The 15,059-nt window shown below is 41.3% G+C and overlaps 1 protein-coding gene across 7 annotated transcripts in view; it reads right to left on the bottom strand.

The window, feature by feature from the left end:
- ATF7IP (activating transcription factor 7 interacting protein) overlaps positions 1-15,059 on the bottom strand; it is a 118,191-nt gene that overhangs the window by 47,789 nt on the left and 55,343 nt on the right. For all 7 annotated transcript variants that reach the window (XM_065835757.2, XM_065835770.2, XM_065835762.2 and 4 more), the window contains one exon: positions 6,627-7,672. In XM_065835757.2, the coding sequence (XP_065691829.1) occupies positions 6,627-7,665 (1,039 nt within the window). In that variant the 5' untranslated portion in view covers positions 7,666-7,672. Of the gene's footprint in view, positions 1-6,626; positions 7,673-15,059 lie in introns of those variants that run through there.

The raw sequence follows: 15,059 nt of genomic DNA, 5'->3' as shown, positions 1-15,059 counted from the left end.
TACTCTCTTCAGTTATTTCTTGCCAGATTTTTAGTTGAAAAAAAAAATCCATAAAGGACTTAAAGATTACAACTGATGAATCCAACATCCATTAACTGGTCCTCCCAAGTATGTTTGACAGAAGCGTGCCTCATTTCTGCTTTGTAAAATCCAGTGGATCAAAAGTGCAGCAGTTGTTTCTTTGTCTGCTACATTAAAGAAACCTCTTTCCATCTTATATTCAGCTCCTGTTTGCAGATATTACAGACATCCTTAACCTTCTACTGGATGAAGAAAACCTATGCTCTTATAAGCTTTCCAGTATAAAGTCTGTCTCTCAACTCTCTGAAAGCCCTCCATTACCCCTTTTTGAAGTAAAAAACCAGAAATATTATTGCAGAAAAGTGGTTTCACCGTTGCCATTTAAGCATAACTTATTCTCCTGTTCAGGAATTCAAGAATTCAGACAGCTGGTTCTACCACAACACAGGAACAAAAGTTCATGTTTAGTTGTTTATCGGCCATTCACATACTCTGAAGATCTCTTCAAACACTACTTTCTAAAAGACAAGCTGTATCCTTTTAAATGTTAACCGCACTCTTTATTCTTAATAGGTTGTACTTGGGTGTGCAGACTTCCGTAACAGAGAGCAATAACGAGTTTGTTCTCTTTCAAACTATCCCTGGAGGGCATGAAATGCCATTGTTGTACAGAAGCCTAGAGTATCATTGTCCAGAATGTACTCTAAGTGCCAGCAATTCTGAGAAAGACAGACTTCAGACTTGCTTTGGTAGTCATCCTCAGCTGGTCAAACTTGAAAGGCACAGATTAGGTTAAGGGAAAGAACATAGCAACAGCTGCACTACATAAAACACACAGTTCACCTAATCCAGGATCCCATCTGCAACACTTTCATGTCAACACTAGATAATCAAGTGGGAAAGAATACAGGGAGGAGAAAAGAACATAGTGAAAGAGCCATAGGGTTTCTGCACTTGATAGCCCTCAAAAAAAGTCCACTTGCAAAGAAGATGAACGTAGGTAAACTTTTAGCAGTCACAGTGTTGCTAGAAAGGAGCTCCATAGATCTGCATGTGGAGAACCATCTCTTCTTCTATGCCTAGCCTCTGCCTCTCACTTTTTTCTTTTCCTCCACTTGATACGTGAGGTTCTTGTAAGGGAAAAGACAGCAAATACCCATTCTCCATATCACTTACCGTTTACAGTTCTTTGTGACATGTCTCCTCCATCTCTTTTTTCAGGCCAAAAGATCCTACACTAAAATACAGTCCATCCTTGTCTGAAAGTTCTCTCTCTGATCTGATATAGGTCAGAAAGTGAAGAAGCTGGAGAAGGAGATGACCTGTGTAGAATGGACAGAGGGGATAAACTATGACCCTGCACAGATGAAAACTCAAGCTCTATAGTGCAAGTAAACAGGGACAGGCCATATTAAAAAACAGAGGTGATACTCAAAAATGGAGATTTTCAAAATGGAGGAGGCAAGAAGCCTGCAGCTTCCAGCAACAGAATGAAGACTCCCTCTCTCCCTGCATATCTACAGTTATCAAACAGGTATAGCACTGATGAACTGGACCCAACTGGGTCCAAACCAACTGTCCACATAAAGGAGAGACTGGTGATAATCACCAGGGACTCCCTTCCATAGGAGGTCTCTATCCAGCAACCTAGCCACATCCCTCAAGACATTAGCTGCTTGCTGAGAGCCTGGATCCCCAATGTTGCCAACTGACTACCAAGGTTCAACTGGTCTTCAGCCTATTACCCCTTGCTGCTTATCTACATGGGCACCAACTATACCACCCAAAGCAATTCTAAGCATATCAAATGTGACAATGGATCTCTGCAGAAAAGGGTGAAGGGCATAAGGGCCCACGGTGGCATTATCGCCAAACCTCCCAATCAACTAGGAGAAAAGAAAACTCTAGTAAGAGTGCATGCATCCAGAAGATCAACATCTGGCTGAATGACAGGCATTGCAGGCAAAGCTTTCACAGTTTTCACTGAGAGGAAGGTGAATGGGAATAGTCAGCTTGGATTTAGCAAGGGCAAGCCATGCCTGACAGACCTGGTAGCTTTTACAACGGGGCCAAAGAATCGGCAACAATCCAGCTGGTGGCTTAGCACTAGAGGTAGTCCTCAGGGATCCATACTGGGCTGATGCAGCTTATTGTATTTACTAATGATCTGGACCTGTGGGCAGGAGATCACACTTGGTGGGTTCACAGATACAAACTGGGAGCAGTGGTAAATATTCGTCAGGGCACAGCCGCTACTCAGAGGCACACCATCAGGCGGGAAAAATGGGCTAACAAAAAGCACATCAAGTGCAAATGCAAAGTCCTGCATTTGGGATAGAATAACCCTATGCAACATAACAAGCCATGCGGTGACTGGTTAGAATTTAACTTTATAAAACAGGGCCTTAATTCCTGGTGGAAACAACGTGAACATCAGTCAGCAGTGTGAAATAAGTCCATTAGCATTTCAGGCTGTATTAACAAGAAATGTGTCCAACAGTATAAGGGAAGTGATTCTCCCTTGTCCAGTATTGAGAAACCCCCATCCAGAGCATTGTATGTGGAATTTGCATCTCCAGAACCAGAAAGGCACTAACAAAACCACAGCAAATCCAGAAGAGGGTAACCAGAAAGGTCAGTGGGATGAAGTTCATGCTATATGAGGAGCAGATGACAGCACTGGCTTTGTTCAGCCTTAAAAAGTGAAAACTAAGCATCACTGGCTTCCATTACATAATGGCAGGGCAGAGAGAAGGTGGAGCTGCTACTCTTCAAGGTGCACAGCGACAGGACGGGAGGCAATGGACACAAGCTGGAACACAGAAGATTCCAATTACGCAGAAAGTTTTTCACTATTGAGGCTGGTTAAATATTAGGCTACCCAAGAGGAAGTTGTGGTATATCCATCTTTGGAGATGCACAAAAGGAAACCAACAAGGTCCCTCAGCCATCTGACATAATTAGACCTGTTGTGAGTAGGAGGTTGGAGTAAAGACCATCAGAGGCCGAATTAAAACTACTTTGCAACTCCATCATCCTCCCTATTGCTCTTCCATGTACCTTTTCCAATTCTGTGACACCTTCTTTGATACCGGGTGCATGAAGTAAACAATCACACAAAACATTTAAGAGCTTGGTGTCCCATAGTGAAGCTTTCTCTTAATTTATTCCCAGCTTTATTTATTTGCTTTCTTCAACTGCTGCTCTATAAATGCTTTCACAGAACTACCTTCTATAATCCTAGAAAATGATCCTTGAGTGGTGAGCCAGCTCTATTTTCCTATCAGGTTAGGAACGTTTTCATACTCATCTGTGCCACTTGTAGTTAACCACAATAATTTTCATATCTAAGTCTTTCGACATTATAAGGTTCTCCTACAGTTCTTCAGAGTACCATCAGCAATCTCCCACCTTGTTATTCACCCTTTGTTTTAGATAAATTATTAATTCTGTCACACCGCAGTCTCTGGAACAGATCAGTGTAGATTTACTTTCTGTTCTTCAAGTGATTATTCCCTTCCTGACAACTCTCCATCTTATCTGATGACAGTTCCATTTCAAAATGTTCTCGGTAAAAAATAATTTGTGTTTGGATACCCAAAAGAATACAAACACATCAACTAGGTCTTCCTTGTCATGGACTTGCTACCCACCTGAAGAGCTCCAAGGTTTTCTAATGTATGATCTTCTATTACAAAAATCTTAAATGCCAATATAGATGTTGTATTTACTAATTCTACTTGAGAAAAGGATTCTATTAATCTGTTCATTTGAAGTAAGTACCATTCATTGTTTTTAGCCATGCTGGTTTGTGTCTGGGCTTTTTAAGAACCATACTTTTTAATTAAGCAGCTTGCAGCTGTTCCTCCAATACAGCATCTTCAAATGATCTCCACTGCATCTTCACAGACTTAATTCTCACAGGCTCTTTCGAAATGTTAATCTTTATCTTCTAAGACAACTCAACCTATTTTTGTATACAATTGTTTCCTGCCTCTGCAACATCGACTCTATTACCTTTGTTATTGAAAGACTGAAATTGGCGAAAGGCCTGCAGAATTTTTGGATTAATACCATGTTAAATTTAATACAAAATCAGTCCCCAGAAGATTTGCTTGAAATATTTCACACAAAATGTACTATTCAGAAAAACTTAAATGCCCTTCTCTGCAACTTGATGGGCAAGCTTTACGAAGCTTACAGTACAAAAATTACCAGACAGAACATACTTCAGTGGCCAGCTTTGATTTCAGGAACAGTCTCAGTTACAGTAATGCAACTGTAAAAGTTATAAACTGTTACAGCCAGTAAATAAAACAACTAGTTGAGAATTTGTCCAGTCACCAAAACTGAAAATCTGAAAACGAATTGCTGGATACAATAATTTCAGACTCCTGAAAACTGTAGTCTAGTATTTAATATTCAGTTTGGTCTTTTTGCTCCAGAGCAAAATCTCTTCTCTGACAACAGTGTGTTTTCTCATTGGTAAGATTACCAGCATGCTCGTAATGTACCTTTTATAAAAGAGACTTGTAACACACTACGATTTTGACACAAGTACACACAGTGTCCTTTCTCCTTGCTGCCCCCCACCTCCAAATATTTTCTGAAATACTTCAATTGCACAACAGAGGTGTCACTTTTGCAATCTCAGTGCAACACCTAAGTAAGATCCTTTGAAGAAACTACGGAACCTACCTTTTCTCTGTTCAACTGGCATAAATTTAAAGGTAAATACCACAAGAGAAGGGAGAGTCTGAAACAGGGCTCAAGAGACATATTCTTATCGCCCTTTCTCTAGTTGTTTAGAGACTGAAGATTCAGAATGCCATCACAAATTAGTGAAAGACAGAGTTTCATCATTAGCAAAAAAGAAAGTTGAGTAACTATGGTTACAAACCTTTTGGAGATGGAAAGACCTCTGAATCTTGCTTCACCTATGGAATTCCTACCCAGTTCAAGCATGTTTAAACACATCTCGGTTCGCATAGTCATAATTTCATAAAAAGCTATACAATGGGGAAGGAGGGAAGGAGGGAAGGAGGGAAGGAGGGAAGGAGGGAAGGAGGGAAGGAGGGAAGGAGGGAAGGAGGGAAGGAGGGAAGGAGGGAAGGAGGGAAGGAGGGAAGGAGGGAAGGAGGGAAGGAGGGAAGGAGGGAAGGAGGGAAGGAGGGAAGGAGGGAAGGAGGGAAGGAGGGAAGGAGGGAAGGAGGGAAGGAGGGAAGGAGGGAAGGAGGGAAGGAGGGAAGGAGGGAAGGAGGGAAGGAGGGAAGGAGGGAAGGAGGGAAGGAGGGAAGGAGGGAAGGAGGGAAGGAGGGAAGGAGGGAAGGAGGGAAGGAGGGAAGGAGGGAAGGAGGGAAGGAGGGAAGGAGGGAAGGAGGGAAGGAGGGAAGGAGGGAAGGAGGGAAGGAGGGAAGGAGGGAAGGAGGGAAGGAGGGAAGGAGGGAAGGAGGGAAGGAGGGAAGGAGGGAAGGAGGGAAGGAGGGAAGGAGGGAAGGAGGGAAGGAGGGAAGGAGGGAAGGAGGGAAGGAGGGAAGGAGGGAAGGAGGGAAGGAGGGAAGGAGGGAAGGAGGGAAGGAGGGAAGGAGGGAAGGAGGGAAGGAGGGAAGGAGGGAAGGAGGGAAGGAGGGAAGGAGGGAAGGAGGGAAGGAGGGAAGGAGGGAAGGAGGGAAGGAGGGAAGGAGGGAAGGAGGGAAGGAGGGAAGGAGGGAAGGAGGGAAGGAGGGGGGGGAAAAAAGGATAATTTGAACAAAAAATATGTATTCTTAATTACAGATAAAAGAGCAGTGTCAATTTATCTGTAAATTATTCACTTGTTTTATTTTCAGAAGTGCAACAGTATGCCAATGAGTATCCAAATAGATATGCTTATAAAACTGCAAGGCAAACATTCACTACAGATGACATCCATTCAGTTTAACATAAAAAAAATCTTCTGCTAACTACATGAAGAGGCTAAAGTAGCATATTCCTACATTTATTAGTTTCAAACGTTACTCAGTTGGCACAGTCATCAGATAAAAGTTAGATAAAAACCATCATGAGTTAAATGAATAAAAGCTATATGGCACGAAAACCATATATTGATTTGCTTTTTTCATGAAGTAATTTCTAATACTATCTTTTGGTTAAAATAAAAAGAAAGAAAGAAAAGAAAGAAACAAACAAACAAACGGGACTTATGGCATGCCTGGATCATCAGTATATGTTTTCATTCTTACTATACATTTGTACGTAAAGAAAGTTGAAATCCTTTCTTCCCCCTAAAGAACAACAAATGAACACACTTCTCCTCCCACACATCTTTATATTCCATGTCAGATCATTACTCATCTCTCCTCTTCTTCCAACCAGTATCCCAGTTTGTAAAGAGTATGAGAAAAAAACCAAATCAAATCAGATCTTGGACACGACAGTTTGTTTGGTGTTACTTTTTTTTTTTCCTGGGCCTCAAATTTCCTCTTTGAAAACCATAAAACTATGTAACACAGAATTGGTGGGTAAGACTGCCTTTTTGATTTAGAAACACGTCGCCAGTGTGTCGTTCTAAGAAACGAACAAAATCTCAGACTTGAATCAAAAGTACCAATTTAGAAAATCCTTACCTGGAAGACAAGACTTGTTCGGTAGTATCTCTTCAGCATGTTCCTCCTTCTCATCACAGGGATCATCTTCATCAGACAGTACTAAGAAAGCCTCTTTTGGTAGACTTTCATTGCTTTCCTGCTTGGAAGGCGAACCCAAACAGCTATCTGTTTTATCTTCTAAGTCTGGGACTGTGTCATCCACTGGAAAAAGAGAGCTCAGTTTGTCTTCAGCAGGTGCTAGTTTTTCCAAAATTGGAATAATTTCATCTGTTTCCATAGAGCCAGTATGGTCCAAGATACTTTCACTTGGCTCATCTACTGTCTTCTGAATAGTGGTTTCTGAAAGATCTGCAGTACCAACTTGTTTGTCCTTTGGTTCCTCGTCAGCTTCCATCCTGCTAGAGATGGCTTCTTCTCCAACAGCATCTTCTACAGTTACCTCTCCAGTCCTTTTCTCCTCACCAGATGAACTGGAACTAATAGTTAAGTCATTTGATTCTCCCTTCTCTTCAGGAGAGTCACTACTATCACAGACTGATTTACCTTCACCTTCTGACAGGATGTCACTCTTTCTTTCCTCCAAATGATCTTTTTTATTATTTTCTTCACGGAAATTATCTTTATTGCTACCAAGCATTCCATTTTCAGCCTCACAAGCTAAAGCAGTACCAGTATCTTTATCTTGCTCAGGAGTAACATTCTCTGGAGACAGTGTTAGAGGTTTGGGTTTTATGTCATTGACTATGTTCCCTGCTCTACTTTCAGGGCTTTTGGATTCACTAACTTCCTCAGAAGCTGTTCTGCCTTCTTCAGACTTCACACACAATTCCACTAGGCCATTGACTTCCTTCTTGTCCTCTGTACAGTCTGTATTGCTTAAAGGGGAATTTAAATCAGAATCTCCATTCTCATGCTTTCCATTTAACAGTTTAACTTCAGTTGTCTTCAACAGGTCCTCTTTAACTTTATAGACAGCTTCAAGTTGCTGTCGATCACTTACTCTCATTGTTTTTCGTGCTTTAAAGACTTTTTTCTGAGGTTCCTCTGTGCTATCCATCTTGACCCTTAAAAAAAAAAAATTCAGAGAGAATTGTGAAGGTAACAATTTATTATCATCATATCACAGTGTTCCTAAGATAGACTGCAGAATTTAGCACATTTTAAAGCAAACTGGTTGAACTGTATCTACCAAACAGAAGAAATACCTGGCAACACACTTAGATTCTGTTTGTCCACAGAAAAAGTGAGTACAAGTTTCTATGTATGCTGCACAAACACATGTATGCAAAAATCAGTGAGATCACACTATAACATTACACAGTAATATTCTGATTACACGTTTTAGACCAGTGATACTGTAGTATTGTTATAGCAAAGCCACACAATGAGGTTTTCTAGCTAGAAACAGGTACTGTACTAATGTAAGATCCAGTAGCCTCTCTTCTCACAAAAAACAAAAATTACAAAATGTTCTTGGTTCCACCAGTTCACATAGTTTTAGAATAAAAAAATACATGTAGTTTCAAAGAGAATTAACAACTGAGGTAAATGACAAGATTTTTAGATCAAGTAACTTTTAAGAAAATGTCACTACATTGAAAGAATTCTGAATGTGTCATTAGGATACTTCTTTTTTTTTCCTTTCTTTATAGATCAAATAGACCTTTGTCCCCAACATTTATACATTGGTTAAATGCACTTGTTTTTTTAAGAGCACTTTCATTCAATTTGCAGTAATACTGTACTAAGACCATTGTGCTTATGAAAACTGGAGTTTTGGTAGTTCCTTTTAGAAAAAGTTCCTTTTTCAATGAAAACTGATAGTTTTGCCCTCCATATAATTTTATTCATTTGATCCACCCACGCAAATATTAAGAAAAATAAAAACATTAATATATAAAAAATTAAGAAAATTAATGTTTGAAAATCTACTTATCAAATCAATCAATGGACTTGAAATCAGCATTATTACTTAGGAAGTTAAAATAATTTTGTTGAAATAAAAATTTTTAAAGCTATATTTTTCCCCCCATGTGGTCTGTTCTAGAACCTAATTTTAAAGGATTAGATATAATAATATTATTCAGATGCAGAACACAGATAAGGAACTTGTTATATCCTTAATGAAACTCAGCAACCAAGATCTTCAATTAGCTGATGCTAACCAACTTAGGTCTACCAAAGCTACTACACCATTCTAAGTTAATCCTGTTTAGGATATGGTTCTTCCTCATTTTTTCAAAACACGCAAAAATTCACTTGGGCAGTTAAAGATATTTCAGCAAGTAGAAAAAAAGAAAGAAAACAAATCAGGCAGTTATTCTAATTCTTTTTTTTTTTTTTTCCACAAACAGCAGATAAGCAAATGTTTACACCACTGATACAGTAGAATTATTACAAAAAGGATGCATATTAAATATAAATGTTCCTGCTCCAGCACGGGGATTGGACTAGATGATCTTTTGAGGTCCGTTCCAATCCCTAACATCCTGTGATTCTGTGATTTAGTACAGTTCATTTTGTATATTCCCCCAACACACTTTCATTCACAGACCTGAGAAATTGATTAATAAGCTGCATTTTGTCTTATCAAGTGCAATGTAACATTTTGTTGATTTTTTGGTAGAGAAGCAGGAGTATCACCAACACTAGTTTACATGAGCCACAGTTTTCTACAACCAAGTCTTAGAATTCACAAAACAGATTCCATGCCTCTAAGTATCAATCTGGTTCCACTCTCTTTGTAACCAATCTTGCCTACAAGTTTTATTTAGGTAGCGTGTCCTGGTTTTGGCTGGGATGGAGTTATTATGTTGGTGCAAAAGTAACTGCAGTTTTTGCATTGCTGAAATTTGCTGTTTGATATTGGAATACATTCTTAAATAAATGTGGTTAGGTTATACATAATTTTAATGTGCTCGTCTCACTTTATGTTATTTTTGCTCCTGACTTATTACTTGCTGTTTATTTTCTATTTAGTTTAGACTACGGAAATGATGTTAGACAAAAAGCAATTTTCTTATTGGAGTTCAAAATGGGTCATAAAACAGTAGAGCCAACTTACAACATCAACAACACATTTGGCCCAGGAACTGCTAATGAACATACAGTGCAGTGGTGGGTCAAGAAGTTTCACAAAGGAGACATGGCCAGCCATCAGAAGTTAACAACTGAGAGCAATCATCGAAGATGATCGTCTTACAACTACACAAGAAGCTGCTGAAGAACTCAACGTCAACCCTTCTATGGTTGTTTGGCATTTGAAGCAAACTGTAAAGGTGAAAAAGCTCGATAAGTGAGTGTCATGAGCTGACCGGAAAAAAAAAATCGTCTTGAAGTGTCATCTTCTACACAACAACAATGAAAAATTTCTTGATCAGATTGTGATGTGTGATGAAAAGTAGATTTTATATGACAACTGGCAACAGCCAGTGGTTGAACCAAGAAGAACTTCCAAAGCACTGCCCAAAGCCAAACTTGCACCAAAAAAGTTCATGGTCACTGTCTGGTACACCTGTTGCTGCTCTGATTCACTTCAGCTTTCTGAATCCCAACAGAACCATTACATCTGAGAAATATGCTCAGCAAATTGCCGAGATGCACCGAAAACTGAAATGCCCGCAGCCGGCATCGGTCAACAGAAAAGGCCCGATTCTTCTCCACGACAACACTCAACCACACATCACACAATCAATGCTCCAAAAGTTGAACGACTGGGCTACAAAGTTTTGCCCCACCTGCTGTATTCACCTGACCTCTCGCCAACCCACTACCGCTTCTTCAAGCATCTCAACATCTTTTTGCAGGGAAAATGCTTTCACAATCAGCAGGATGCAGAAAATGCTTTCCAACAGTTCATCAAATCCCGAAGCACGGGTTTTTACACTACAGGAATAAACACAATTATTTCTCATTGGCAAAACTATGTTGATTTTAATGGTTCCTATGTTGATAAATAAATATATGCTTGAGCCTTGTTTTAATTATCTAAAATTCATGGTCCACAACCCCAGTTACTTTTGCATGAACCTAACAATTTTCTTCCTAGTAGCTGGTATAGTACTGTGTTTTGGATTTAGTATAAGATGATGTTTTGGTTGATGCTAAGCAATGTTTACACAGAGTCAAGGACTTTTGAACAAGAAGGCTGGAGATGCACAAGAAGCTGGGAGAGGGAACAGCCAGAACAGATGATCCAAAGTGGCCAAAAGGATATTCCATGCAATATGGCATCATATTCAGTAGATAAACTAGCCAGGTGACTGCTGCTCAGGATCTGGCAGGCTATCAGTTGATAGGTTGCGAGCCATTGTGTTGTGCATTACTTGTTTCATATACTTTTATCATCATTACTGTACAAAGACAATTAACTCTCCCGCAGCCAAAACCAGGACAGCATGCACACCTTATTCTCTATCATCTACATCATGCCCCACTCACCAATACGTTCCAATTAATCATCATCATTTTTCCTGTCTTTGGATATACACACACAGATATAATTCCCTTAGATTACGGGCCATCCCTGTAAAATGTCTGTTGAGTTTGCTTAGTCCATGACTTTGAGCTCCATCTGTCATAACAGTCTTCCAGGGCAGGAAAGATGGTGCATGGTGCTGGATAGTTGCATACTATGTCTGGAGCTCGTAGCTGGTGTATCTGCCATGGTCCATGCCCTTGGTCTGTGGATTGAAGATTTTGATCTTGAGGAAGTTGCAGGGTGCCAACTGATGAAGCCAGTTCTGGTTCCATCACTAGTGCACTTTTCTTAGTTTCATGAAAGTTCATTCTTCATGAATCTGAGTGATTCTTACTGTAATACCATCGATATGGCACAGAGCAACTACAGGAGTTTGACATGCAGTGGCAGGGTTATACAGCAATTAACCTCATATAATTCAATTCATTAGGTATTCTCACCCCAAAACAAATCCCCTTGAGGTAGTATACACATTGGACCTCCATATCCTTCCACATTACCCACCAAGTGCACCCACATCCCTAAGCAAAAGCAATCCTGCAGGTGGGTTTGTCTTTGCTTGAGGCAGGACTAACCCAGATTGTCTTCCCTAAGATATCCTTTATGTGCACTATGAGGACTTTATCCCCTTCTACAGTATGTGGAAGTTTTGACTGGGCAGGGCCACCCTGATTGGTAGATCCCCTAGGGTTAACTAATGAGGTAGCTTTTGCTGAATGTGTATCCCAATGTCTAAAGGTCCCACACCTATTAGCAGTCAATTGTATCATCCAGTTTTCCTGGAAGCTCGTACGTGACAAGGGGGTATGATATACCCACTCAATGCCATGCTATTTGGCCCAGGTGTCTATGAGTTTGTTTTGAAAATGAGTCCCGTTGTCTGACTCAGCTCTTTCTGGGGTGACAAGTAACAGTAAGACTTGCTTTTCAAGGCCCAGGATGGTGTTCTGGGTGGTGGCATGTAGTACAGGATATGCTTCCAGACATCCAGTGGTTGCTTCCACCTCTGTAAGCACACAGCACTCACTGTGGCAGTTTGTGGGAGCGTGACATAATCAATCTGCCAGGCCTCCCCATATGTCAGCCACCATCCTCCATATCAAAGAGGTTTTAACCGCTTGGCTTGCTTGACTGCAGCATATGTTTCACATTCATTCATAACCTGTGCAATAGTAGCCACGGTCAACTCCACCCCTCAATCATGAGCCCATGTATATGTCGCATCCCTTCCTTAATGGTCTCGGGTGTCATGGGCCCACCAAGCTATAAATAATTGACCCTTAATTTGCCAGTCCAGATCCACCTGAGCCACTTCAGTCTTAGCAGCCTGATCCCTCTGCTTGCTGTTTTGATGTTCTATAGCGGCCTGACTCGAAGGTACGTGAGTGTCTATGTGACATACTTTTACACGGACTCCATACAGCAGCTTTCCACCTCCAATCCTTTCCTGCAACAGGATCCATCACTGAAAAGGGCATATAGCTTCTCATTTTCTGGTAGTTTATTTTACGGTGGGGCCTCTTCAGCACACATCAACTCATCCTCTGGCAATATTCTGAAATCTTTGCCTTCTGGTCAGTTCATGATCATTTCAAAAATTCCTGGATGGCTCAGGTTTCCTATTCAAGCCCATTATGAGATGAGTGTGATCCACTTACTCCATGTAGCATCAGCTGCAGGATGTGTAGAGGAGACCCTCCCTTTGAACATCCAACCCAACAACAGCAGTCAAAGTGCCAGAAGAAGCTCTCCTTCAGTACCAGCAACTTCTGAAGCAGTTCAAGCTCCTTCATATGCTGCCAACATCTCCTTTTTCAGTTGGAGTACAGCAGGCCACAGATCCTCTGTATCCCCGACTCCAAAACCCCAGGGGTCAACCTCAAGTCTCCCCTGGTGCTTTCTGTTAGATACTCCAGATATGGCCATTCCCCCAAGCTGCAACATACAGCACATTTTTTACATCTTGTCCTGCTCGGACTAGCCCAAAGTCTACTGCACGAACAATCTCTTGTTTAATTTGTTCAAAACCTTGTTGTTGCTCGGGGCCCCATTTAATACCATTCTTGTTCTGGGTGACTTGATGGAGAGCGCTCACAATCAACCTGTAATTTCAAATATGCATTCTCCAAAAACCCACAATGCCTAAGAAAGCTTGTGTTTCCTTTTTACTAGTTGGTGGAGACATAACTGCTGTTTTGTTGATCAAATCCACTGGGATCTGATGATGTCCATCTTGTCATTTTTTTTCTAAAAACTGCATCTCCTGTGCAGGTCCCTTGACCTTACTTCATTTAATGGCAAAACTGGCTTTCTGAAGGATTTGACTGTTTCCTTCCCAATTTCAAAAACTTCTTCTGCTGTGTTACCCCATATGATGATGTCATCATCCTACTGCAGGTGTTCTGGAGCTTCACTCTGTTCCAGTGTACCTGGATCAGTCCATGGCAAATGGTAGGGCTGTATTTCCACCCCTGGGGCAGTCAATTCCAAGTGTACTGAATGTCCCTCCAAATGAAAGTAAACCGTGGTCTGCACTCTGCTGCCAAAGGGATTGAGAATACAGTGATATCAGCTATGGTATATCACTTGGCTGCCTATGACTTCAGTTAATGTTGAAGTTCTAGCATAGTATCACTCAGTGACAGCATTAATTCATTCAGGCCACGACAGTCTCTTGTTAGTCTACACTCTCCATTAGACTTTTGCACTGGCCAAAACAGACTGTTAAAGAGAGCCTTGCTGATCACTGCCTGGCTCTCCAGTCAATGGATGGGAAACTCCAGCTTATGGATGGGAATCGGGGAGTCTCAGTGCAATATTGCTGCTAGTACACTGTACACACTGTCACGACAGCCATCAGCATCTGTTGCTCTTCAGTCCTCAACAACCCCACAACAGAAGGGTCCTCTGAGAAACCAGGCAAGGTAGAAAGCCATTTGATGTCCTCCATCTCCATGGCTGCTACGACAAAAGCCCACTGGTACATTTCAGAGTCCTTAAAATACCATTTTCTGAGGTAGCCTATGCCAAGGATACACAAAGCCTCTCAGCCAGTCACTCTAGGGTTGCTTTTGCTGCTCATTCCCACTTAGGCTCACTTTGGCCTTCAATACAGTAAGCTGCTGGGATCCCCATCAATTCAGAAATATAAAAGGATTATGCCCTTTTATAGTTTGATGGTGTTAGGGTATATATTGTGCACCGGTGTCCACTAGAGTCTTATAGTCCTAGGGGTCTGATGTGCCACACCATTGAATCCACACAGTCCAATCAACCCAGTTGTCTCTTCCCTTCACCTAGTTGGAGGCAGGGCCCTTCTAGTCCAGGTCATACTTTTTGTTACTCACTTCTCATAATTACATATCAGATGTTCTTTCCATAGGATCAGAAGTAAGATCAACCTTTCTACTCTGTCTGGAGAGCTGCCCACTGGAGACTAGAGGAGCAATTTTCCTGGAAGAACCTCCATTTGTAACGGTTTTCCCTTGCAAGTCACATACCTGTGCCTCTAGGGTCAAAGTAGGGTTCAGCCCATTTTCTCATATCCTCTCCATGGCCATGCTTGTAAAACCACAGGGTGTCCTGTGGTGTGTACCCTTTATATCCTCTCTCTTGAACAGAAGAACACTTACTTCCGATAGCTGAGATACTGGTCCATACGGGTGGGGAGTAGGACCTATCCTCTTCGATTTGCAGGACCTTCCGGGACAGCTTCTCCATGACCAAAATGAGGAAGGAAGAGAGATGTTCTTATTGCCAGAGTTGGCCAGCAAATTCATCCGCTGTTGGTCCCTCTCCATCTTTCCGGTTTATTACTGTCAATGAGCTAGCATATGACGGTAATGCACTCCGTACAACCTTCTGCCACATAGGTTGTGTACACTGGATTTCCTCTGGATCTTTGGGTAACTACTTGTTGTCCAGGTCACTATAAATTACCTCCAGCACAACTAATCTCCTCAGGTACTGGA

The sequence above is a fragment of the Patagioenas fasciata genome, chromosome 1, assembly GCF_037038585.1.
Source record: "Patagioenas fasciata isolate bPatFas1 chromosome 1, bPatFas1.hap1, whole genome shotgun sequence".
Lineage (NCBI taxonomy): Eukaryota > Metazoa > Chordata > Aves > Columbiformes > Columbidae > Patagioenas > Patagioenas fasciata.
Note: the sequence above shows the minus strand (reverse complement) of the source record. Positions and strands in the feature narration are given on the sequence as shown.